Below are 26,697 nucleotides of genomic sequence, written 5' to 3'. Positions count from 1 at the left end.
TGCGGGGACCCCGGAGCATATATATAAAATACATACATATTATCATGTGTAAAACAGCAATGCAGGCTATAATCATAAATAGGCTAAAATGCTTTATTTCTATGAAGTTTTTTTTTTTTTTTTTTTATATTATAAAATCACAATAGATCATAAATATCTACCTAAGCCCCCAAAAACTTGACTTAGGGAAGTAAACAGCAGTAAATAGCAGAGAAAAATAGAAAATACTACATTGAAAAACAATGAAGCATTCTTAGCCAATAGGCTGCATGCAGGTTAACACAGGAGAACCATAAAAACTTTGGCACCGTGCCTTTAAGACCCTGAGCACCTCCAGTATCCCACCATGCCTCAGGGGTGAAGGGAAGGTGACAGTTGGTTCACAGTTAGGTCAGTACTTTTTTACGGTGACAATCTGTGTAACTGATCAGAAAGATAATCTGTCCTGCACTTCCAGGAGACTTGAGTCCGGGGAGGAGGGTGGGTTGTTTATGACTTTGATGAGGATACCCCTGGAAGAGAACTAGGATTTACAGGTAAGTAACTTATCCTTCTCTTCCAGGGGATCCTCATCAATAGTCATAAACATTGAATAGATTAGCAAGCCCATCCCTAAACTCTGCGGACTGTCTGAAAGAAGTGCAGGAAAAGATATATATTCATGCAAATAGATTTCTAAGAGAGGCCTGCCCCACCTGGGCATCCGCTCTTGCATCCGAGTCTAAACAGTAATGCTTAGTAAAGGTATGCACAGACTTCCATGTAGCAGCCTTACAAATCTCGGAAATTGGTACATTGTTAAGGAGGGCAGCAGTAGCCGCTTTTCCCCTTGTGGAATGCGCTCTTGGCCTAGCCAGTAATCTCTTATTAGCCAGTTGGTAAGAGTTAACAATACAAGACACAATCCATCTTGATATCGTTCGTTTAGACGCTGCCTCTCCTGTTCTTAAATGACCATAATTTAGAAACAAATGGTTAGAATGTCTAATCGGTTTTGTTTTGTCCAAATAGAATTTCAGCACTCTTTTCAAGTCTAAGGAGTGCAATGCTTTCTCAGCCGGAGTCTCCGGCTTGGGAAAGAAAATCGGTAAAGATATAGTCTGATTGATATGGAATTCTGACACCACCTTCGGAAGGAAAGATGGGTGAGTTCGCAGAACCACTCTATTATCGTGAAAAACCGTGTACGGTTCTCTGCAAGACAGAGCCTGAATTTCGCTGACCCTCCTCGCTGAAGTAATGGCCACCAAAAAAGCCGTCTTCCACGTAAGGTGCTGTAAAGAGGCCTTGTGGATAGGTTCAAAAGGAGGGCCCATAAGTTTTGACAGGACTACATTCAGTTCCCATGGAGGAGAAGGTCTCCGAATGGGAGGAAAAACCTTTTTCAAGCCTTCTAAAAAATCCTTGACTACAGGTATCGTAAAGAAGGATTCCTGAGAAGGCGACTTACGATACGCTGTAATTGCAGACAAATGAACCTTAATAGAAGATACCTGCAGACCAGACTTCGCCAGATGAAGTAAATAGGATAGTATGACGTCCTCCTGAGCTCGTATGGGATTTATACCTTGTTGAGAGCACCAGATGTAAAATCTCTTCCACTTAAAAGCGTAAGAACGCCGCGTGGAAGGTCGTTTTGACTCTTTCAAGATGCTCATGCACTCCTGTGAGAGCCCTAGGTGCCCATACTGTAGGAATTCAGGAGCCATGCTGTCAAGCTCAGAGAGGGAAGGTTGGGATGTAGGATTCTGCCTTCCATTCTGCTCAGGAGATCCGGTCTGCACGGCAACCTCCTGTGAGGTCTTTCCGATAAGTTGAGTAGGTCCGTGTACCAGAATTGGCGGGGCCATTGTGGCGCTATCAGAATCATTCTGGTTCTGGAGTTGTAAAATTTGTTGATTACTGCCGGTATGAGGGGAATCGGTGGAAAGGCGTAGAGAAATGTCCCTGACCAGTTGATCAACAGGGCATTCCCTTGAGATCCCGGACGGCAGAACCTGGATGCGAAGTCTGGGCATTTCTTGTTTGTTTCGTCTGCAAAGAGATCCAACTGAGGTCGACCCCATTGACCGAAGATGTCCTCGACGACTTCGTCGTGTAGCACCCAGTCGTGCGCGTCTTCCAGATGTCTGCTCAGGAAATCTGCCTCTACGTTTTGCTGACCTGGCAGGTGTACCGCTGTGATAGACATTCCCCTGGCCAGGAGCCAATGCCATATCGTTTGGGATTCTCGAGACAGAGGTAGTGATCTTGTTCCCCCCTGTTTGTTCAGGTAATACATTGTGGTTGTATTGTCTGTCTGAATTAGGATAGATTTCCCCTGAACCAATGGAGAGAAAGATTTGAGAGCCAGATGGACTGCTCTGAGTTCCAGTAGATTTATGTGATAGTTCTTTTCCTTGTCGGACCACAGACCCTGAGCTTGGAAGGAACCCAGATGAGCACCCCAACCCTGAAGAGACGCATCCGTTACCAGAGTGTCGACTGGAATTGTCTGGTGAAACGGAGAACCTATCGACAGGTGAGGTCTGTGCATCCACCATTGTAGTGATTGAAAAGCCACTGCTGGTAGTCGAACTCCCAGTGACCAGTCTTTTGGCTCCAATTGTTCTCTAATGCCTCCTGAAGGGGTCTCATGCGTAGCCTGGCATTCGGGACAATGAAGATGCATGAAGCCATGGAGCCCAGAAGCGATGTCACCTGATCGGCTGTTAATAGTTGTTGACACTTCCTGTGGATTGATAAAAGTCGTTCCTCCGAAGGATACACTCTTTGGAGCTCTGTGTTTAGTATCGCTCCCAGGTAGTGGAGGTTTTGTGTTGGAATCAAGGTTGACTTGTCGTGGTTGATTTGAAGACCTAGAGACTCGAAAGTTCTTAGAACGATATCTCGATGTTTTTTCGCCTGATCCGGAGATGAGGCCTTCACTAGCCAGTCGTCCAGGTAGGGGTAGACGAATATTTTTTGTCTTCGAAGGTGTGCCGCTACCACTGCTACACATTTTGAAAAGACTCGGGGTGCAGACTTCAGGCCGAATGGAAGGACTCTGAATTGGTAGTGCTGTGACGCTATCTGGAAACGTAAAAATTTCCGATGTTTGGTTGCTATTGGGATGTGAAAATATGCATCCTGTAGGTCGATGGAGCACATCCAGTCTCCCTGATGCAGTTGCGGGACAATCTGGTGAAGGGCTAGCATCCTGAACTTTTGTTTTCTTATGTACTTGTTCAGGAGCCGTAAGTCCAGAATTGGCCTGAAGAGGCCCTGTTGACCTTTTTTCGCCACCAGAAAGTAACGGGAGTACACCCCTTTTCCTTTTTGTGCCGGAGGAACCTTTTCTACAGCTTTCTTTTGTAGGAGTGCGAGAACTTCCTTGCGTAGCAGGCTGAGATGAGAAGGAAAACACCTTGCTGGCGGCAAGTGTGGAGGAGGTTTTTTGAAAAGGAGAGAATAGCCATGTTCGACAATATTGAGCACCCATTTGTCTTTTGTGATTGAGTGCCACTCGCGAAGATGATGCGTAACACTTCCCCCCACCGGAGTGGTGCACAGTGCTGAGGGAAGCAATGCCTCATTGCTTTGATGGTGTCTTTGCTGTAGACTGTTGAGGTCTACTTGACCCTCTGTCTCTTGTGGGTCTACGTGCCTGAAACAGGGGACGTCCCTGTCGTTGTTGTGGCCTTTGAGACCAGTGAGGGGTTTGAACCCTCTGCTGGAATGGTCGTCTGTCATACGGCCTGTACCTCCGCCTGAAGTCTTTTTTACGTTCCAGGCCCACTGCCCTCATCGTGTCGACTTCCGTTTTCATTCGGGCCATCTCTTCATCCGCGTGGGTACCGAACAACGAACTCCCGCTGAATGGGAGGTTCAAAATGCGCTGCTGTGCTTCCTGTTTCAGACCCGTGAGCCGTAGCCAGGAAGACCTCCTAGCGCAGATTCCGTGCGCATACCCATGCGCAGCCAAATCCGCCCCGTCCGCCGCCGCGCTGATGACCTGGTTAGATACTAGGCCCCCTTCCTGCAAGATTTCCTGGAAGTCCTGTCTATCTTCCCTGGGCAACTTTTCTGTAAATCTGTGGAGTGAGTCCCACAGAGAGCGGTCATATCTGCCCAGAAGTGCTGAGGCGCTGGAGACCTTCATAGCAGATGCCGCCGTACCGCACATCTTTCTCCCCAGAGAGTCTAGGTGTCTGCTCTCCTTATCCGGGGGGACTGTGGAAGATGATGCCACAGAGTGTGTTTTTCTGGCTGCGGCTAAGATCACAGAGTCCGGTGGCGGATCCTTCCGCAGGAATAAAGGATCTTGTTCCGGAGCTTTGTATTTCTTTTGAATCCTAGCCGGGGCAGACTTGAGAGTGGCTGGAGACAGAAAAGTGTCCATAGTCGGTTGCAGCAAACCCGGTACTAGTGGCAGCAGTTTTCTCGAGACTGATCTGTGTTGTAGGGTCTCAAAGATAACTGAGGATGAGGTGGCCGGCTCCGGTACCTCAATATTTAGCTTCTGCGCTCCCCTTAGAAGGACCTCATTAAAAGTGGTGATATCATCCACCGGGGAAATCCTAGCAGGTGGAGAATCTGTGAGTGTGGGGGAGTAGCGCCCAACAGACGATCCTGAAGAAGACCAAGAAGGTGATCTTCTGCGTGGTGTTCGTGACCTGGTTCTCCTTCGGGAACGGGACCTGCTCCGAGAGGCTGTAGCAGAGTGTGCAGGTCTTGTGGTCGGCTGACGAGAAAAAGAACGAGCCCGTCCTGCTCTAGCTGTAGGCGATGGCGTTCTCGGTAATGAGGCAGTAGGAGAATACATCCTAGAGTATTGTGAATCCGGGGATGCTGCCGGTCTATTCAGGCTCTCTAACCATCTGGGTGATAGAGTGATGGGAGAAACATGCCCCGATGCTCTGGAATGGGATGATGCACTCCTTATAGAGACCACCGGTGAGGGAGCTTTGTCCGCTGGCTCTACTGCCTGTGACACAGCTGAAGGTTGTGTCGACGTCGATTGTATCCTCGACGTCGAAGGTTCCGATGGCTGATCTGTTCTCGACGTCGAAGGTCTTGACGTCGGAGGTCTTGCCGTCGAGTGTCTTGACGCCGATCGCCTATCGCGGGACCTGGACCTACTCGCCGTCGTGTGTCTCGACGTTGAGTGGCGAGTGGTCGACGGCGGATGTTCATGCCGTCGAGGTGTTTTTGGTGTCGTGTCCTTCGACGCCAAGGGGTGAGACGTTCTCAACGGCGAACGGGAGCGCCGGAGATGGCTCGACGCCGAACGGCGGCCTGCCGTCGACGGAGATGTACCCCTGTGTCCATGCTTCGACGTTTTGTCCCTCGACGTCGGTCTGGTCGCAGTCGACGGCGATCTATGCCGGTGAGACGGTGGTGCCGATGACGTCGATGGAGAACAAACAGGCACAATCCTACCTGTCGACGTCGATCGGGCCATTCCTTCTGCTGTAGGTCTGGGAAGTGAAGAGGATGTTGACTTTTTCCTCTCCTGAAGCCCATGTAGCCTGATCTTCTCTCTGTCTTTGAGAGTCCTCCTTGACATGTTCTTACAATACTTGCAGGTGTCAGGACAGTGACTCTGTGGCAGGCAGACAATACACAGAGAGTGTGGGTCTGACTGGGCTTTCTTCTTCCCACAAGAAGGACATTTTACAAAAAGAGATGGCATTTTCTGTCAAAAAAGACTTCCAAACTCAGACAAAAGATGTTATCTGTCGAGTAAATAGGAAAAACACTATTTTTAAGGATTTTTCTGAAGAAAAACTCAGAAAAACTGAGAGCTCAATGCTCCAGGATCCTCTCAGAAGAAGCCGGAAAAAAGAACTGACCTAACTGTGAACCAACTGTCACCTTCCCTTCACCCCTGAGGCATGGTGGGATACTGGAGGTGCTCAGGGTCTTAAAGGCACGGTGCCAAAGTTTTTATGGTTCTCCTGTGTTAACCTGCATGCAGCCTATTGGCTAAGAATGCTTCATTGTTTTTCAATGTAGTTTTTTCTATTTTTCTCTGCTATTTACTGCTGTTTACTTCCCTAAGTCCAGTTTTTGGGGGCTTAGGTAGATATTTATGATCTATTGTGATTTTATAATATATAAAAAAAAAAAAAAAAACTTCATAGAAATAAAGCATTTTAGCCTATTTATGATTATAGCCTGCATTGCTGTTTTACACATGATAATATGTATGTATTTTATATATATGCTCCGGGGTCCCCGCACAAGGGCGGGAATATTCAATGTTTATGACTATTGATGAGGATCCCCTGGAAGAGAAGTGCTGGGCAGCCGGGAGAGGCGTCGACACGCGGGAGAAATCGCGGGTCAGGGCGATCGCAGGGCACCGCAAATTAACTTTGTGCAGCTAAGGACAGTCGTGGCAGGGATCCATTGCAGGGGAGTCCAGGGCAGGCCACCTGCCCGCGGTCCAACCCAGCCATCCACTCTGCATTGGTTGAGTAGTCCGAGCTCCCAGGAGCACGCGATCCACATCCATCTTGCCCTTTTGCGTAAATGGAGAGGTGGGGTGGAGGGGGTGTTGTGCTTGTCGTTCCAAGTGTTTTCCCCTCAGCTTAGTTTTGGTCTATCTGCACCGGGGAACGCCGCAGCTTGCTGGCCCGCCGTCGCTGCGCGTCTTCTTTGCTGGGCCTCTTCTTTGCCCCTCAGCAGCTTACACACGCGTCTGCTGCTGGGCCTCTTCTTTGTCCCTCATCAGCTTACACACGCGGCTGCTGCCGCGGCAAAATTCAAGATGGCGCCCCAGTTCCTCGAGCCGGCTTCACGCGTCCCGGGGCGCCCAGTGAAATCAACCATGCGGTCCGCTTTTGGACACGTCTCTTCAGCCCTCCCGGCCACGAGCAGGCGTGTAAGCTGGAGGCGGCCGCGCCCGGCGAGAGCGCGACCGGGGCCACAGCCGCAGCTCCTCCCGCTCTGCGCCACACCCGGCGCGGACTCGCGAGTCCCAGCCCCGCCTTGCCCGCCTACCAAGGGGCGCCCGCGACACAAGTTGGGTGCCCCGGTCTTCCCCGGTCAAGCCGCCGTCCCGGCCGCCGCTACCAGGCCGCGGGGGGGTGGGGGGCGGGGTTTCCAGGATGTTTCAAGGTAGCCGGGAACGGAGCGCTCGGATCAAGCGACCGTCCCAGCCGCCATCTTGGCTCCTCCCCCCACTTATGAGATAACACTTGCATATTCCTTACCATATAATCAATAATTAAAAACAATTTGATCCTTGTAAAAGTACCTTTGATTAGTTAAACGTCGCATACGAGCTCAGTGAGCCTCATTAAGGAAAAACGTATTTCATTTAAAAATCGGTCTGAAGCACGTCACGTTCAAGAATCTGATATCTACCAGCAGGTTGAGAGCTTGATCCCACTTAATAACGTTATGTTCCCTAAACACTGGCTTTAAAAACTTTTTCTGTTCATCTAAGAACCTCAAGCAATCCAATAAAATATGTTGGGCACTACATTTTACTTTGAGGCCACATGCACATAGGCCCAGATCATCCCTCATTACGGCTCTTGTTTTCAAATCCATGTACCATTCCTTTTTTAAAGGAAAACATAAAAGAAAATTAAAGAGACTGAGTTAGGTAGACAACAGAACAATAGAGCTGAAATTTGACAGTGGACCTTTAAGAAAGAGAGCAGTTCCAACAACCCTTAAGACTTGAAATGGTAGTGGCTTCAGTTTATTGTTGTATGGCCTAATGAAATCAACCTGGTATGATTTATCTTGCTGATGTTGTGGAAGAGGGGGGGTGGGTTGTTTAAAGAGACCCATAATGGAGAAAAGAGATTACAAATGGGATCGTCATTGATAGATTTTTTCAAGGCAATAGCAAGTTCATACCAACTAGCAAGAGGCAGAGGATTGAAGGATGGTAATATTTATAATCACCTTATGGTGACTTCACTTGCTTGGGTATAAATCCTGGAGTCTTAATAGTATCTGGTAAATAAATGTATGGATGAATTTAAGAATTGCAGCCTGTCAAAAGTCAGAAACAGGAATAGGGTAATTATACTGCAGTGTGCCAAAGGGCATGTGTAGGAAAGTCCCTCTTTTTGGCTTGGTTACCCCACTTTATGCCTGTTGTCAGTGTGCATAGACTGTTTTCACTGGGCTCCTGCTAACCAGGACCCCAGTGATTGTGCTCTCTTCTCTAGATTTGGTTACCTTAGTACCCTTTACACCCCACAATTGGCATACTGTTACATCAGGGGTCCCCCCTGGGCAGCAGCATGTATTATGAAACCTATGGGAGCCCATGCAAACAGTGTCTGCAGGCCTGCCATTGCTAGCCTGGTTGAAAAGGTCTATGCACCCTTTCACTGCAGGTTACTACACCAGGTCACTGTAAGTCACCCCTATGGTAGGCCCTTTCAGCCCAAAGGGCAGGGTGCAGGTCCCTGTGTGTGGGCACCACTGCAAGAGCAGAGTTGCCCATACAAACTTCAATTCCCTGGACTTTGTGAGTGAGGGAAGCCATTTTAGCTATGCACTGGCATTGGGTCACTACCTATGGTCCAGCTACATAATGGTAACTCCGAACTAAGGCATGTTTGGTATCAAACAAGCCAGAATCATACCCAATACTGAGTTTTGGCGGCATGACTATGCACTCTGGGGGCTCCTTGGAGGAGCCCCCATTATTGCTCCTACCAGTATTCCAGGGTCTGCGAGCAGTCCACGCTGCTGCAGCTCCTCAGGCAGGATTCTGCCCTCCTGCTGTTTGGCCAGCTCAAGCAGAGGAAGGCAGAACAAAATATTTTCTGTGGGAGAGGGTGCAATCTCCTCTCCCTTGCAAATAGGTGTTACAAAGCTGGTGAGTGGTAGCCTCCCCATGCCATAAGCTTCCTTTGAAGGGCACATTTGTTGCCCTGCTAGCATAATCTGTTTGCACCAGCCCAGAGACCCCCGGTCCCTGCTCTGGTGTGAAACTGCACAAAGGAGTGACCACTCCCTGTCCATCACCACCCCAGGAGTGGTGCTCAGAGCTACTCCAGCTGGCCACTTGATTCTGCCATCTAGAAATCAAGATGGGCAGAAGCCCCTGGGAGGATCTGAGTGGGCAGGTTAGGCAGATGACTTCAGTTTCCCCCTCTAACAGCTGGTCATCTTGCATAGTGACCAAGCCCCTTTCTGGGCTACCTAGGAAGTCCCTTGCAGGTGGGTCCCCAGATTCAGCGTGCAAGACTCCCCTGCAATGACCTCTTCTGCTCCTGGCCACCGGAACAACTGCTGGACTTCACAGGAATCGTACAAGACCAACACCGAGACAACCTCTCCTTGCAACATTGTTTCCGATGCTCCTGTCAGCAACTTGCAACATTTCCATGGCTGTGCATCCTCTGGGGTCGGCAAGACTTCAGCAGCACCAAAGAAGCAAGAAGGAATCTCCCCTGGAGTGATGGAGTCACTCCTCAGCATCAGCAGGCACCTAAGGCAACAACGTCCGGCTGCTGAGATCTGCTGTCCTCTGGACCTGTGAAGATTCTCCAACAAAGGTGGTGGTTCTGAGGGGTCCTCTCTGCCTTCTGTCCAACTTGGGAGACAATGAGTCCTTGCCTCTTACTCCAAGATAGAATCCCTGTGCACCGCAACTGTTGCAGCAACCAAGACTTGTTGACCTCTGCTCCGAGGGATCTTCAGGCTCCAAGTAGTCCCGGCCCCCAGCACTCTCTCTGCAAGGACAGTCTCCTCTCTGCTGCTCTAGTGACAAAGGACTCCTCTTCAGGTGTGCTGCCTTGGCCTCACTACGACTTACTGTGCCTGCTGCCAGTGGGTTGCTCGTGGAGGCTCTGACTGCTTCTGCTGGCTCTCCTGTCTTCTTAGGGTCAGCCTAGACTCCCCTCCAAGGGTCGAGTCCCCAGGACCTTGCTGTTCCTCTTCAGCTCAGCAAATCCCAAACAGCTCCAGTTGCATTTGCTTGTTGGTGGTCCTTCTGACTATTGACCCGTCTGCAATCGGGCAGCCGTCGAGGGACAGCTCCTATGCGACTTCAGGGACTCTTCTGCAGCTCCTGGACTCCGCAGCTGGCCTTCATCCACCACTTTCGACCCAGATCTTCACCCACAGGAGGGTGGGCATTGCCTCCTGCCCCACCTGGACACTCCTGCGTGAACTGGACTCTGTCCCCTTCTTTTGCAGGTCCTCTTCTTCTAGCCTATGGGATGACCAGGTAAACTTATCTCTGCTCTCCTAGTCGCTGGGGGTCTTTTAGATATTTACTTCTGGGGGTTCCATATTATCCCAGCCCTTGGCTACTTCATATCCTCTGGTGGGGGGCCCAATCTCGCATTCCACTATATTAGTATGTGGTTTGCCCCCGTTGCTATTTCTGGTGTTTGCTTTTTGCTAATTTCTAGTACTTACCTGTGCGTACTTACCTGTGTGTACTTACCTCCAGAAAGGGGGGGGGAGGTCCCCTATAATAATCTAGTTCAGTGTTCCTGTAATAAAGTACCTTTTTGCAACATTGTGTGGTTCCTTTCAGGTGTTGTAAGTTACTGTGTGACTACTGTGATATTGCAGGTGCTTCACGCTCCTCATAGATAAGTCTTCCCACGGCTACCATTAGATAGCCCTGGCTCCTCACCTACCCATTGCACAAAAAACCAAAGGCATTCATAAAAGAAAGTCAGCATGGAGTTCAAGGAGCTAGGAGGACAAGAGTTACTCCTTGCGTAAAAATTGTATTTCTACCAAGAAATTGTCAAAAGATGTTGAGAAAAATTAAAATATCCCACAAAACAAATGTAACTTTCAGACAATCTTTACTGTGCTCAGGACTCAATCTCAGTAAGCCAGAAAAAATAATGTTAACTTACTGATGATGTTGAGCATAGTGGGAAGCTGGCAGCTTCTGGGATTCTTAAGCATGGTGTGTTTAACACCGTGTACACAGCCTGTATTTCATGCTACATTTTGCCTTTATAATGTTATTTTATAAATATTTCAAAAATTAAAATGTTGCTTCCAGGTTTTCTTTTATTTACTCTTTTTCCACATGAAAACATACCTTATAAACATATTCTGGGGAGCCCGCTTGTACATGAGGATAGTCTAATGTTTATGAAATTTAAAGCGAAACGTATAACAGTAAAATTAAAGTTAACGAAGGAACGTGTAGTCCTGAAAATATGTGCTGGAATTAACAAGGCATTGGAGGCTTCCCTCTTATGCTGTAGCAATGCTTATTTTGTCTGCCACTATAGCAGGGTGTAAGTAAATAACTAGATAAGATATTAAACAAACATCTAGATGTAGGCTTTGTTACTACTCCTTTATGCACATTTGCAGCTGGGCAGCTTCCAGATTGACTACTTTCGTATCTACTTCCAATTGCCCTTACGCCTCTGCTAACCATGAAGATAATTCTATCGGAATGGAAGTCAGCTGAGTGCCTGTCTATTCACACTTGGTGCGCTTGGCTTAATTTGGTGTGTGATGGGGGCAATGCCACAGTTAGGTCATCAGACTACTGGCAAGGACAGATAATTAAAGTGCACACTAGGCCTCTTCTTACAGATGAATATGCCACTCTCAGTATGGTCCATTGTTAAAGTTCACCTAAATAGCAAAGCTATGCTGTTCTCCTAGATACCCAGTGCCAGTTCTTGTCAGACGTGCTTTGTATTAATTCATCAGCTTCACATGACACTACCTATGGCTTGTCTCCTTTCTCCCTCCTCTACCTTCTCCCATATAGTTTGGTTGATAACAACAATGTAACAGTAACCAAAAGCAATGTCGTATTTATAACTCTACTATGTATTTCAGTCCTAGATACTACGATTTGGCATCCTTATGAATTTAAATGCTGGAGGGCATTCTGTACTGACAACGTTTGCCACCTGAAAGTGAATCAAGTTAGACATAATTTACCTTGCATTGTTTTATGGTTTTATTTTCCCTGTAAAATTAATTTAAATCATTTGAACCAAAAAGATGAGGAACGTGTGGTTAAAATAAGCTAACCTTTAGACAAGTAATGTGTGGGAGAGCAGTATTAGGCCTACCCACTACGCAAACTCCGAAAAGGAGGGGTTGAAAATGGGATGTGTAGGCGGTAATATTTATGGGCACATAAAGGTCATACATGCATATAATTCTATATATATTCAAAACCTTTAAATTAAGAAAGCAATTTTAGGAATGATTTCTGTTCTTGTCTGTTGAAAAGCAATGCTCTCAACTAGCTGAAGAATGAAAAGTAGAGGCTTATGAAATTCATCTGTTATAACATTCACAAAATACAGATTCACAGAGGCATCATTATTAGGAATCATCTGCAACACATTCATTGTGTGTGCCCCATTCTATCTATCTGTATGTATGATGGCGCAGAAATATGCTTACCAGTATTAGAATTTCCTCCTCTAAAACCTGTCTCCTTTATGGCAAACAAAACATCCTTGGCAGTAGTGAAGTTTTTCAGATAGAATTCCACTTTAGGTTGCTCGCTGCATAAAACATCAAAATCAAATTGCTTAAAATACTACACTTGACTTCATGTTTGAGATGAACTGAGAATAGAAAGCTAACCAAGAAGAATGTAATCAACAAAATTAGGAAACGTTGCATACTTAGAAGCCCAAATCTTTATCACAGAATTTTCATTAATAATCCTGGACACCAAAGACGTCCTCCAAATAGGGTGTCTACTCAAATAACTGCGCTTTATTTTTGCGACACTCTCTCCTGATGATGGCCCTGGTCATGTCAACCTTCGGGCTGAAACGTCGACCTGCATTATTGAAATATGGACTGTTAAACTCATTGTTTAAGTGTTGATTTGTTTGACCTCGGATTCAAAACTTGTTGATCTGTTGTCAGACTTACTTTCTTTTCGCCGTCTTTTGTGGCACAAGTAGCAGCCTGTTACTCTGTACAGTTTATATCCTTGTATTTAGTGTTGCTTCTGATTTGTTTTTGATTAAATAAAATGAACAAATGTTAGGGATTGCTATTTTCTGTATTATGCTTATCCATTGCTATGTACATGTTTCTTTTGGGCGTTTACTTTGGGTATTAGGGTTACGTTACATATATTCTAATTTATTAACATAGCTGTATTCTTTGTAGATTTTGATATCCCAAGTGAACCACAGTTATTTGAGTAGATATAACTACCCTGGTTCTTATGATTATTGGGCAGACCCTGTGAGTTGATACTACTACTCCAAATAGGATGATCATCTCACTCCAAGTCATTACTGCACCTGTCTCTAGTCCTGAACTTTTCACCGACAAATCATTGCTTTCAGTTAAGTTTGCATAATTAGTTTAATGGAGAACCACACAACCAGAATGCATTAAGTGGTCACATGAAAAATGAGGGCTAGATAAGTATCTGTAATGACCTGGAAGGAGGTAATCACTCTACCACGAAATCACTGAAACAGCAAAATCCACAGGGCTAGTTCATACTTAAGTGTTGATACCCATTTAAACATGGGGCTATGACTAGCAATTATTTGAGCCGAGTAGTTTCTTTAGTCGTGTCTAGGTGATATGAGTCACTTTCAGATGAAGGGTGGGAGACAGATCTAGAGAAATAGCAAGAAGCAATTTACCTTGATTTTCATTCTAATCTAATAATAATACATTGCTTGAAGGAGGAAAAAGCTGGAGGTCCTAAAAAAGATCTTCCAAAGGATTTTATCTCGCTAACCTTACACATCAGGATCATGCCAGCTGGTAAAGGTAGCTTTCAGGAAAGGTGCAACAGAAGTGACTAGTGCCTAGTGCCTTGGTTCATATGATGGACAATTACGCAATTGACAGGATAATATTTAACTTCACAAGTAGTAGCAGGCTTTTTGAATGGAGAAAGGGATCTATGTTAGTGAAGATGGTTTGAGTAGGATTATTCCTGTTAGTAGGTATAAATGTTAAGTACACCTGAATGGAAGAAAACTGTATGCCAGTTTGCCAAATACAGTGGAAAGAGCAATATGTATGTTTGTGTATTAATGTGGCGCAAATTAACTTGTAACCACAGTTCTCTAGTGTTGGCATCTTACATGCTTGAATGTTTCTCAATTGTCAGTGGCAGTAGTGAAGTTATTTGGTAACTTTTGCAATAACACTAAGCAGCATTAATATGCATACTTTATACATCTTTGGCTGGTCAGTAGCTCATTCACTCCATTGTAAATGTATAAACTAGGGACAATTAGGTGACAGTTAAATTAATTCCACTCCTATTAGAAAAAGCCCTCTTCAAATAATGGCTGGGGAACTCTTCTCATTGGGGATCTTGAGATATGTTGAAAAATAACTTTTCTTTAAGGACGTTTATGCTGTCTGACTGCAAACTCAAATTAATATACTAAAGACATTCAGGCGTTAGGCTGCAAAGTCCAGTCAGTGTAAATTGTTTATGCCTTGATTTGTATCAATGTTGTCATAAGCCTGTCAGTCTTGGTGAACGTGTTGACAAGTACACTTGAACATAACAGAACCAATGCTCTGTATAGAAGGACTGCTATACAGGGCAATATTCTATTTGGCTGTTCTGAAAGTTTCCCCTTTGTGGCTTCACAATATATTTCTGCTAGGAGTTGGCTTGTTCACATCCTACTCTTCGAATATGGACTGCCATTCTTGAGAGGTTCTGAAAGAAAACAAGTTATTTACCTGTAACTACAGATATCCAGTATTGGTATCTTTCATAAATTCACATGCTTGAATCATCCCCGTCGTCGAAGTGGGAGTCCCACGGTACATGAAAAGCAATAAGCACCCAAAAAATTTCTATTGGCTATAATGCTGACCCAAATGACTCATATAGCCTATCTGTCCTTTTGTGAAAAGGACCCAAACCTGGCTTCTGGCCAATCAGGCACCAGCACCCTCTAGAATTCTCTCCAGAGAGGCTCTTTCTCTCAGATTTTCTAGCACAAGAGTGAAGACTATGACCTGAGAAGGAAATGCGAGCCTCTAAGGGGAGGAGGGTGGGTTGCATGTAAATTTATGAAAGATACCAATACTGGATAACTGTTGTTACAGGTAAGTAACTTGTTTTCTTATCCAGTATTGGATCTTTCATAAATTCACATGGTTGAATCCGAATAGCCAGCAGTACTCCTAATAAACGTCATGCCCACCGTGGATGATGGGTGCGAGCATTGAAATCTTCTCAAAACGTATTACCAAATAACATGCTTATAAATCTGTACTATGTGCATAAAACGAATAAGTTACTTACCTTCGGTAACGCTTTTTCTGGTGGATACATTAACTACCTGTGGGCTCCTCACCTAAAGAATTCTCCCCTTGCGCCAGCTTCAACGGAAATTTCTTCTAGCTCTGCACGTCGACGATGACGTCACAATAGCCCGACTCCTCGCGACGCCGTATGACGTCATCTAGGCAATAAGAAGCCCTCGTCGACGTTTAGACGTCAGTTATGACCATTTTTTACGTGCCTTTGAGGCGAACAGGTGAAAATTTGACCTTGAAGAGAACATTATCACATCCAAAGAAGTGAAAACGCAACATTTATTACACTAAAAATAATAAGAAATTAAATATGCCAGTCAAAATCAATCATGAGTACTTGAATTAAGACCAGAGAAAGAAATACATATATACATGCTATAACTATATACATAAAGTAGGCACATATATATCTATACACAAGACAATTGGCGCTAACCCAAGGATTTCGTGGAACAACCATTCAGGCAACGGGGAGGTAGGTGGGACCGTGAGGAATCCACAGGTAGTTAATGTATCCACCAGAAAAAGCGTTACCGAAGGTAAGTAACTTATTCTTCTGATGGATACACCTACCTGTGGATTCCTCACTTAAAGAATAGAGTCCCAAAGCAGTACTACCTCTGGAGGTGGGTGCCCGAATGGTCAAACCAAGAAATCCTGCAGCATAAAGCAAGCAAAATCGCCATCCCTCCTAACCTCAGAATCCAAACAATGTTTGACAAAAGTATGGAGGAATGCCCAAGTTGGCGTCCTGCAGATGTCAACCACAGGAACACCCCTAGCCAAAGCCGCAGAGGTAGCCTTAGCTCTGGTGGAATGGGCACGAAGCCCCACAGGTGGTTCTTTCTTAGCTAAGGATTAACAAAGCTTAATACAGAGGATGACCCACCTGGATAGCGTTCTCTTGTGGACTGCTCTGCCTTTCCTCTTTCCCACGTATCCAACGAAGAGCTGATCATCTTGCCTGAACTCTCTTGTCCTGTCGACAAAGAAGCTCAATGCTCTTCGTGGATCCAGTCGGTGGAGCCTCTCTTCCACTTTGGATGGATGAGGCGGAGGGTAAAAGGAAGAGAGAGTAATAGACTGCCCCAAGTGAAAGGGTGTAACAACCTTCGGGAGGAAAGCCGCCTTGGTCCTTAACACCACTTTGTCTCTAATGAAGGAAAGGTATGGAGACTCTACACTAAGAGCCTGAAGCTCACTGACTCTTCTGGCCGATGTTATGGCTACCAGGAATACAGTCTTAAGAACCAGCAAACGCAAAGCACAAGAATGCATTGGTTCAAATGGCGATCCCATTAGAAATGATAATACTAAATTAAGGTCCCACTGAGGCATAACAAATGGTGAGGGTGGAAACTTATCAGTGAGCCCCTTAACAAACCTCAAAACAATTGGAGATTTAAACAAGGAAGGTTGATCAGGGAGGCACAGAAAAGCTGACAGTGCTGATAAATAGCCCTTAACTGTGGCAACTGCACAACCCTTCTGTGCCAAGGAAAGAGCAAATGATAATATATCAGACATGTGAGCCTTTAAGGGATCAATTCGGTTCTCTCCACACCAACGTACAAATTTAGCCCATCGACTTGCATAGATCGATTTGGTGGAGTGTCGCCTGGCTGATAAAATAACACCCACCACTTCTGGTGGGAGAGAAAAAGCACTCAGATTGCCCCGTTCAATCTCTAGGCATGAAGGTGCAGACTCTGGAGGTGGGGGTGTAGAATCTGCCCCTGCGACTGTGAGAGGAGGTCCACCCTGTAAGGGAGACGGAGCGGAGGGCACAGAGAGAGTTGGAGAAGGTGTGTGTACCATACCCTTCTTGGCCAATCCGGGGCTATCAAGATGGCCTGGGCCCGGTCTTGGCGGATCTTCCTCAGAACTCGAGGAATCAGGGGTATGGGAGGAAACGCGTAAAGCAACTGACCCTTCCAGGACATCTGAAACGCGTCCCCCAAAGCTCCTTGCGCCGGATACTGGAGGCTGCAAAAGGTTGCCGATCGCTGCCCACCACTGAAGATCCACTGCAGTGTCTCTGGTGATCGTGATCGAATCTTCGAGATCCCCTTTGTGCTGAAACCACTGCCTGCGGACGCACCACTGAAGAGCCCTCATGTGCCAGCGTGCATGAGTGACCAGCAGAATGCAAGAAGCAAACAGACCGAGCAGACGAAGGACCTGGAGGACTGGAACTACCGCTCCATTTCGAAACATCGGAATCAACGCCTGAATGTCCTGAACCCGCTGGGGCGGAGGAAAGGCCAGATTCAATGTCGTGTCCAGTACTGCCCCTATGAACAGGAGGCGTTGAGAGGGCTCCAGGTGAGATTTGGGCACATTGACTGAAAAACCCAGGTCGTACAACAACTGAGTTGTCGACTGCAGGTGACGCCGCACAAGCTCCAGAGTCTTGGCTTTGATCAACCAATCGTCCAGATAGGGAAACACCGCTATCCCTCTTCTTCTGAGCTCTGCCGCTACCACCGCCATCACCTTTGTGAAGACTCGAGGTGCTGAAGTAAGACCAAACGGGAGGCCCGCAAATTGATAATGCTGCAAACCCACCACAAACCGGAGATACTTCCTGTGCGATTTGTGGATCAGAATATGGAAGTACGCATCCTGCAAATCGACAGACACAATCCAATCTCCTTCGTTCAACGCCAAAAGAACCTGTGAAAGGGTCAGCATTTTGAACTTTTCCTGCCTGAGGAACCAATTCAAAATCCTCAAGTCCAGAATTGGTCTCAACCGACCATCCTTTTTGTGGATCAGGAAGTATCTTGAATAACAGCCCTGACCCCTCTCCTGCTCGGGAACCAACTCTACTGCGCCTTTTGCCAATAGGGATAACACCTTCTGTTGCAGTAACAGCAGATGGTCTTCCGAACAGGAGGATGGGCGGGGAGGGAAGGGAGGAGGGAACTCCCGAAAGGGAAGAGTGTACCCTCTCTTCACAATGTCGATGACCCAAGATTCTGATGTTATAAACTCCCACATTGGAAGAAATTGGGCAAGTCTCCCCCTACTGGAGACAAGTGAACAGGGAGTGGTGGAGGACTAAGGCTGCTTTCCCTGCTGCACCCCTCCAGAGGAAGAGGAAGAGGCAGAGTGCTGCTGGGTTGCTCCTCTTGTACGTACTCTGCCCCTGCCTCTGAAGGATCTGTAAGGCAGGGAGCTTGCAGATTGTTGTGGTGCCTGGAATCTGCCACGAAAGGAGGAGCCACGTCCAAAACCCCTAAACTTCCTATATGACCTAAAGGAAGAGGAAGTAGCTGCCTGAAGTCCTAACGACCTCGCTGTGGCTCTGCTCTCTTTGAAACGTTCAAGAGCAGAATCTGCCTTTGTCCCAAAGAGTTTTTCTCCATCAAAAGTCAGATCCAGGAGAGTCGCCCACACATCCGTAGAAAAACCTGATGAGCGCAGCAAAGCCTGATGCCTCGATACGGACAGCGCCGAGCTGATGGAAATGCAGATCTGGACCGAGCTCTACTCGATCGGCGCCTGGAGTCATGACGGCGCTGAGAGTCTCCATGACGACGATGAGTCCCCGAAAATTTCGAAGAGGACTCCCTCCGATGCCGCCTTTCCTTCCTCTTCTTGGAGCAGGCCAGGAACAATTTAGCCTCTCTTTCCTTAAGCGCCTTAAGAGTTCATGCGCTGGCAGGAACCACATGACTCGACCTCATGGTCGGAACTAAGGTACCAGATACAATTTTCATGGGGGTCAGTGACCGACATCCGACCCCAACACTGGTAACAAGCCTAAAGGGGCCAACGGACCCGCATGCCCTCTACCAGGCGCCATGGTGGAAAAGATATTGAACATGGCATTTAAAAATGACGCAGGATCCGTACCCGGCACCGGTTGGTTTGCGGTGTCGGCGCCGGCATAGAAGCCGATGATGGGCAGGCAACTCCTGCTCCGGAGAAGCCGCCGGTTCTTGAAGAGGCTCGACTTCAAACACCGACAAAGGTGAAGTTGGAGTCGTAGGAGTGACGGTCGGGCTAATCTCCCACGTCGGACGGCGCCGAGCTGATGGAGATGCAGATCTGGACTTGGACCGACCTCTACTTGATCGGCGCCGGGAGTCGTGACGGCACCGAGAGTCTCCATGATGACGATGAGTCCTTGAAGATTTCGAAGAGGACTCCCTCCGATGCCGCCTTTTTTTCCTCTTCTTGGAACGGGCCAGAACAATTTAGCCTCTCTTTCCTTAAGCGCCTTAACGTTCATGCGCTGGCAGGAACCGCATGACTCGACCTCATGGTCGGAACTAAGGCACCAGATACAATTTTCATGGGGGTCAGTGACCGACATCTGACCCCCACACTGGTTACAAGGCTTAAAGCCAGATTATTTTGGCTGCGACATTGTAACTACAGATGAGCAACTGTAGCTCCCTGTTAGCCTCGAAGAAAAACCGTTATTCGAAGGCACGGAAAAAAGGGAACTGACGTCTGCACGTCGACGACGGCTTCTTATTGCCTAGATGACGTCATACGGCGTCGCGTGGAGTCGGGCTATTGTGACGTCATCGTCGACATGCAGAGCGAGAAGAAATTTCAGTTGAAGCTGGCGCGAGGGGAGAATTCTTTAGGTGAGGAATCCACAGGTCGGTAGGTGTATCCATCAGAAAAATATATGTATATATATATATATATATATATATATATATATATATATATATATATATATATATATATATATATATATATATATATATATATATATATATATGTAGAATTATGTCTACACATAAAGGAAAGATCTCACCTTAATGAAAAAGATGGCGTAGGTCTGCCTGTCCAATGAGGGAATCAGTTCTTTGAGACGATTCCAAACAGTAGTGCTGCGCAAAGAAGTGTGTAGTCTTCCACGTTGCAGCCTGACATATCTTATCCAAAGTAATGCCTTGAAAAAAAAGCAGCTGATGTGGAGACTGCTCTTGTGGAGTGTGCTCTCAGGGGCTTAGTCAATGGTTTTCCTGCTTGTGTGGCAAAACAATGGTGGATGCAATCCACCGGGCTATGGCGGCCTTAGTGACCCCTGCCCCTTGCCGTCCTTGAGCATAAGATACTAGCAGCTGATCCGTCTACTGAAGCTGCTTAGTACGTTGAAGGTAACATTTCAGGCATCTCTTGATGTCTAGTGAATGCAGAGACTTTTCTGCGATGGTTGATGGATTCGGGAAAAAAGTCCTTAATATTACTGGCTTGTTCAGGTGAAAGGATGAGGGCACCTTAGGAATGTACCTCTGGTTAGTCCTAAGAAGAACAAAGTAATCTGAAAAGATAAGAAAGGGTTCCTTAATGGTAAAGGCCTGTATATCGCTGACTCTTCTGGTGGATGTAAGACCAAGTAGAGTTGCTACCTTCCATGTGATGTATTTGAGTTCTGCTCTGTGAATAGGTTTGAACGGGGCTTTCATTAGCTGAGACAGAACTATATTCAGGTGCCACTCTGGCAGAGGTGGACGCACCGGAGGAAAAGTGTGAAAGAGGCCCTTCATGAACTGTTTAATAATTCTGGATGAGCCAAGTGAGGGCATATCCGCTGAGCGTCTATAAGAGGCTATAGCTTTTAAATAGATCTTAACGGATGCGTGACATAGCCCAGCCTTTGAAAGGGTGAGAAGGTATGAGACGATTTTTTCCGGCTCAATCTTTAACGGATGGAAATTGTTATGCAGGCACCAGACACAAAATCTCTTCCATTTGAGTCTGTACGTCTTATTTGTACTGTCCGCTAATGCCTTAGATAAAATCAGTTTGCATTCCTCATCAATGTTCATACCATGGAACTCAGGAGCCATGCATGCAATTGCAGAGATGCTGGATCCGGATGAAGAATCTGACCGTGAGTCTTCGTGAGAAGGTTGTGGTTGCAGGAAAGACGCATGGGATTGGTCACCGACAGGAGCAGTAGCTCTGTGTACCAATACTGCCTGGGCCACCTGGGCGCTATGAATATGAGCTTGCAACCTTCCGACTTCAACTTCCTCAAGAGTCCAGGAATCAATGGGATGGGGGAAAAGCGTATGCAAAGATCCTGGACCATTTCATCGAAAGAGCCTTCGCCCACAACCCTGGGAGTGGGTATCGACTGGTGAAAAATTGGCATTTGGCGTTCTGATTGGTGGCAAATAAATCCAGGGTCGGCCGTCCCCAGCATAGAAAGATGCTGTCCAGTACCCTCTGGTCATGTTCCCATTCGTGGCAGTTGTCGTCCATTGTGCTGAGAGAGTCCGCCAGGACGTTGTTGACACCTGGCAGGTGCTCCACTCTGAGGCAAATGTAGTGCAGCGTGAGCCAGTCCCAAAGAGATTGAGCTTCTCTTGGGAGGGAGAGAGATCTTGTTCCTCCCTGTTTGTAGATATAGAACATGCTTGTTGTGTTGTCTGTATGGACTAACATAGATGACCCTGCAATCCGTGGAAGGAAAGCCTTGAGCATGAGAAAAATTGCTTTTAATTCCAACAGATTTATGAGCATTCTTCTCTGCGCGTCCGACCATCATCCCTGAATGCGCATGTCCTGTAGATGACCTCCCCAACCCTCCAATGAAGCATCCGTTGTGATAATGAAGTCTGTCATTGGAGTGAGAAAGGTCACTCCTTGAGAAAGAGGGTTGACTTGAGACCACCACTGCAATATTTCTACTATCCTCGGTGTAACATTTATCAAGTCCTCGAAGGATCCTTGCGATTGGGTCCATTGCAGCTGTAAATCTTCTTGCAAAGGTCTCATTTTCAATCTTGCCAGATGGACTAGGACGATGGATGAGGAGATCATGCCTAGAAGCGACTTGAACAGTCTTACTGAAACGGACCTTCTTGAGATTCTGACGGCCAAGGTGGCTAGTTTCTGCTGCCGTGCCTGTGTGAGGTACGCTTTGCTCTCGATGGCGTTGAGTTCTGCACCCAAAAAGACTATCCTGCGTGTGGGAAGAGTGACTGATTTCTGGAAATTCACTGTTAGCCCAAACTGTGAAATAGTTCTAGGCAGACGCTGGTAGCCGTGGACGCTAGCAGCGATGTAGGTGCTTCTATCAGCCAGTCGTCCAGGTATGGGAAGACCTGAAAACCCCTGTTGCGGAGAAAGCCTGCTACTGGGGCAAGACATTTCGTGAAAATTTGTGGCACTGACTTCAAGCCGAATGGAAGGACTTTGAATTGATAATGGGCACCGGCCAGAGTGAAGAAGATATTTGCATTGCTTCACATGTATCGGTATGTGGAAATAGGCATCCTGGAGATCCATTGTTGTTGTGTAATCCAAAGGGTTCAAAAGGTGCAGGATATCCAACAGCGTGATCATACGAAAGGATTGTTTCCATAGAAACTTGTTCAACTTCCTGAGGTCTAGGACTGGCCTCCATTCCCCTGACCTCTTTCTTTTTAGAAAGAACCGGGAATAGAACCAGTCATCTGTGCTGAACCGGAACCTCCTCTATCTCTCCCTTGGCGAGCATCAGTAAAACCTCCTGCTGAAGCAAGTGAAGATGAAGCGGTTTGGATTTTCCTGGCGGATGGTTTTTGTATAAATTCCAGCGTATGACCTCGAGCCACTATATCCAGCACCCACTTGTCCGATGTTATGCTTTTCCAATTCTGGAGGTAATTGGAGATGTTCGCTCCCACTGTGAATGCTGTGGAAGCGTGGCCGGTGCCTGACAAGAATCATTGCTTCCGAGGCTGATCCCAGGTTTGGGAATTTTGCTTTCTCCTTCCTCCCTGGCTGGCGTATGAGGCGGTGGATGGTTGCCTATATTGCTGCTGATAGGTTGGTCTATACTGATGCTGTTGATACTGCCTCTGGTAGGAACCTCAAAATGCTGTAAAACTCCTACCTCTTGCACCCCGAAAGGGCTGCTTTCGGTACTGCAAAGTACCCAGGGACCGAGCAGTGTCCGTGTCAGCCTTGATGACCTGTAATGCGTTGTCTACGTGTTTACCGAAGAGACTCTCTGTCGTACAGCATGTCTAGAATTCTAAACTGTACCTCTGGTCTGAAAGAGGTCACTTTTAACCAACCTTGGTGGCGTAATACAGCAACTTCTGCCAGCTAGCGAAAACCCGTGGAAGCTATATCCAGGGCGCAGTCAATTATTTCTTCAGGCGTAAGCTCTCCTTCCTGAAGAATCTTTCGTGCCTCCAACTGTTTGCTTTCCGGAATGAGATCCATGAAAGCATTCATATCTGACCACATTGACGATCATAGCGACCTAAAATCGCCATGGAGTTTGCTGCCCGAACAGTTATGGCCGACATGAACAAGAATCTCTTGCCCACATTATCGAGTCTTCTCCCTTCCCTATCCGGAGGAGTAGATATAGGTGCTGACAGGTTCTTAGAACGCCTTTGGGTAGCTTAGGAGATGACGGAGTCTGGTCTTGGATGGCCAGTCAAACATGCCGGAGAGTCCTGTGTTGCCTTATACTTTTTGTCAATCTTCTGTGGAACTGGTGGAACAGTTGCCGGGTTCAGCATGATCTTGATCCCCTCACTCCAAATGAAGTCTATGATAGGGATAGCCCTCACAGACTTTCTTGCTTGTTCCTTAAAGTCATGGAGGAAGCATTCAGATTGTGAGACCGACGTTGGCAAGTGAAAACATGTGGCCGCCCTATCCATCAAGTTGTGAAACCCACCTATATCCTCCGGTGGAGAATCTGAAGGACGAGGAGGTGGTAGAGAAGGAGTAGGGGCTAGATAGTCATCCCATTCCTCACTAGGATGCGGTGGTGTTGAAATTTCACCTTCTTCATCCCCAGAAGTCGAACCCTCATCTCTAGGGGGAGCGGCTAACGTAGACTGTCGAGTCATCCTAGGAGTTGCTGGAGGTGGAGGTATACTCCTTGGTGTAACAGGAGAGGTTGGACGCGGTGGTTGCTCCTTCGCTGCAGCTGGGAACCTCCTCTTATAATCCTGCAACATTGACTGCAAGTCCTGAATCAAGGAGGCAGGCATCTGTATTGTCTCTTGGTTGAGGTGGAGGTTCATAATAGCGTCCCTGATGAGTTATAAGGCTGGTATTGATCACACTCATCATCATCATCCTCCTCCTCCTGATACTTAACATGCAACTGGGATGGGCTGTGTGCATCACCAAACGGGCCCTCTTCTGACTCTTCCCAGTCCAGCAGATGACTAGGCAGCCAGGTTGTCACTTTACTTGGTGAAGTAGCCTGAGGATATATCGTAGACCTAGACATTGCTATGATCTTAACTGTAGCGCGAGGATCAGGAGACCCAGAAGAAATAGGAATAACATCCTGGCTCACAGCTACCATTGGTGTCGACGACGATGGTTCCGTCGACGGAACTGCTTCCGTGGACAATTTTTCCATCAACGACGGTCTTGTTGACGGTGATGTCGCCGACGGTGTTGTAGTCGGCGGTATTTTCATCGACGATGTCGTCAACGACGATGTTCTCGTTGACGATGGTGTCAACGTTACCTTCAGCGACAAAGTCTTTTCTGGGGCCTTCGTCGACGGTGGTCTAATTGAAGGAATAGGAGCCTTTACCACGGAAGTTGACGTAGTCGATGACGGTCTCGTCGACGAGGTGGTGAAGATGGTAGATGTGAAAACCGTCATCATCGTCACTGTCGTTGACGGTGGTGTTGTCGTCGCTGACTTAAGCTTGACAGACACCTTTCTAGAGGTGGAAGGCTCAGATGAAGGAGAACGGTGTGATGACCCGCCTTTAGCACCTTCTTTATGATGCATTTTTTTACGCTTCCTGGATCTTTCAGCCTGTCCCAGGTCCTCAAATCTGGACCTTTTATGTGGCCTTTCTGACTCGCTCTCCTCACCTGAACTACAGGATTTTGCCTGTAACCGTGTTACTCTCGGTCTCGGAGGGTTTTTGCAGAGAAAGTGCAGCATATCTTGCAGTCTTTCACCTGGTGTTCTGGATACAAGCAGTATAAGCAGTTTATGTGGATCATCCACATGCAGCCTTTTCTTGCCACAGGCCTTACAAGGGCGGAAAAGGCCTTTCCAAGAAGAATCTGACATTTTTTTCATGTTTTCTGAGAGAAAATCTTCCTGAAGAAGTAGAAAACTGAGCAGAGCTCATGGAGATTCCCTTCACATGACATGCGGTAGACAATCTGAGGGAAAGAGCCTCTCTGGAGAGTATTCTAGAGGGTGCTGGTGCCTGATTGGCCAGCAGCCAGGTTTGGGTCCTTTTCACAAAAGGACAGAGATAGGCTATATGAGTCATTTGGGTTAGCATTATAGCCTATGGAAAACATTTTGGTGCTTATTGCTTTTCATGTGCCGTGGGACTCCTACTTAGAGGACGGGGATGATTCAAGGATGTGAATTTATTAAAGATCTAATACTGGATAAAAACAGCTTTTCGCAGATCTTTGAGCTTCTTTTGAGAGGGTTCTTAGTTTCATACTGCCTTGGCTGCAGAAATGCTTCTACAGCCCGTTCAAATTATTGTAGCTTCAACATGCTGATACAATATAATGACACCTTCAGAGACCACACACCTTGCATCTGATGTTTATTGCAGTGAGCTCTCCATGTAAAGAAGCACCTCCTATTATGGACTGATAAAAGAGAGATTCAAACTTCTTTCGTCATGTTTTCCTCCTCTGTTTCAGCTCTGATTTAACTCATACTCTAAATAATTCTGCACTTGCCTATGTTAAGCCACATATGTGTGACTGTGACATTTCAAGACAGCACTAATCCAGAAGAGGCACCTGATGAGCTGTTGGAAAGACTTCAAAGACTCTAGTATGCCCTCCAAATGAATAGTCATTTTGTCTCCAAAGAAAAACACTTTCTTCATAAATATGAATTAGTTCCCTGTGATACTGGATCTTAAGCACTGGCGAGGAAGATGATTTGCTGAAGTTGATGTGTAAATCCACCTCAGCAAGGTTAAACTGGACTGGACACCTTGGGACATATTTACAAGCCCCACTGCACCACCGGAGCATCACCTTTGTATCATCTCTACAAGACCTGTGTTGGCACATGGCAGTCATTTGTCTGCCAGCACAGGGGAGAGGACAGCAATGCGCCGTATCTAGTAGATACAGCACATTTTTGCCCTTTCCCAGTGGCCCAGAGCAGTGCAGCAATGCACTTGCTTCACTGCCCTGCGCCATGGAGCTTGGAAATATGTCCTCTAGTTGGGGAAACTGGAGACAATGACCTATATGACGACTCTTAAATTATGCCCCTTCTAGAACAATTTCTGCCTTGTATATTCAAAGTTGTCTGTTTCTTTGATGAATGTTTGTCAAGTGTGTAGTTTCTATCTGCTATTTGCACGGATAGTGAAAGGATAAGATCACAATGATTGGTCTTATCAAACGAGGTAGCTGAAGCAGTGCTGAGGTCAAGGTAGAGTGCACAATATTTGTACATATTTATTGCAGATTATAGGTCCAGGAATGATGTTAAAAAAATGTCTTTCCATTGTT

At 46.7% G+C, this 26,697-nt stretch overlaps 1 protein-coding gene across 1 annotated transcript in view; it reads right to left on the bottom strand.

Annotated features, from left to right (window-relative positions):
* The window catches only part of COCH (cochlin), a 403,713-nt gene that overhangs the window by 131,446 nt on the left and 245,570 nt on the right, over positions 1–26,697 (bottom strand). Inside the window, exon 9 of the mRNA XM_069209058.1 lies at positions 12,370–12,473. Coding sequence (XP_069065159.1) covers positions 12,370–12,473 — 104 coding nt within the window. The remainder of the gene's footprint in view (positions 1–12,369; positions 12,474–26,697) is intronic.

This window comes from Pleurodeles waltl, chromosome 9, assembly GCF_031143425.1.
Source record: "Pleurodeles waltl isolate 20211129_DDA chromosome 9, aPleWal1.hap1.20221129, whole genome shotgun sequence".
NCBI lineage: Eukaryota > Metazoa > Chordata > Amphibia > Caudata > Salamandridae > Pleurodeles > Pleurodeles waltl.
This window is presented reverse-complemented; position numbering and strand designations above follow the sequence as displayed.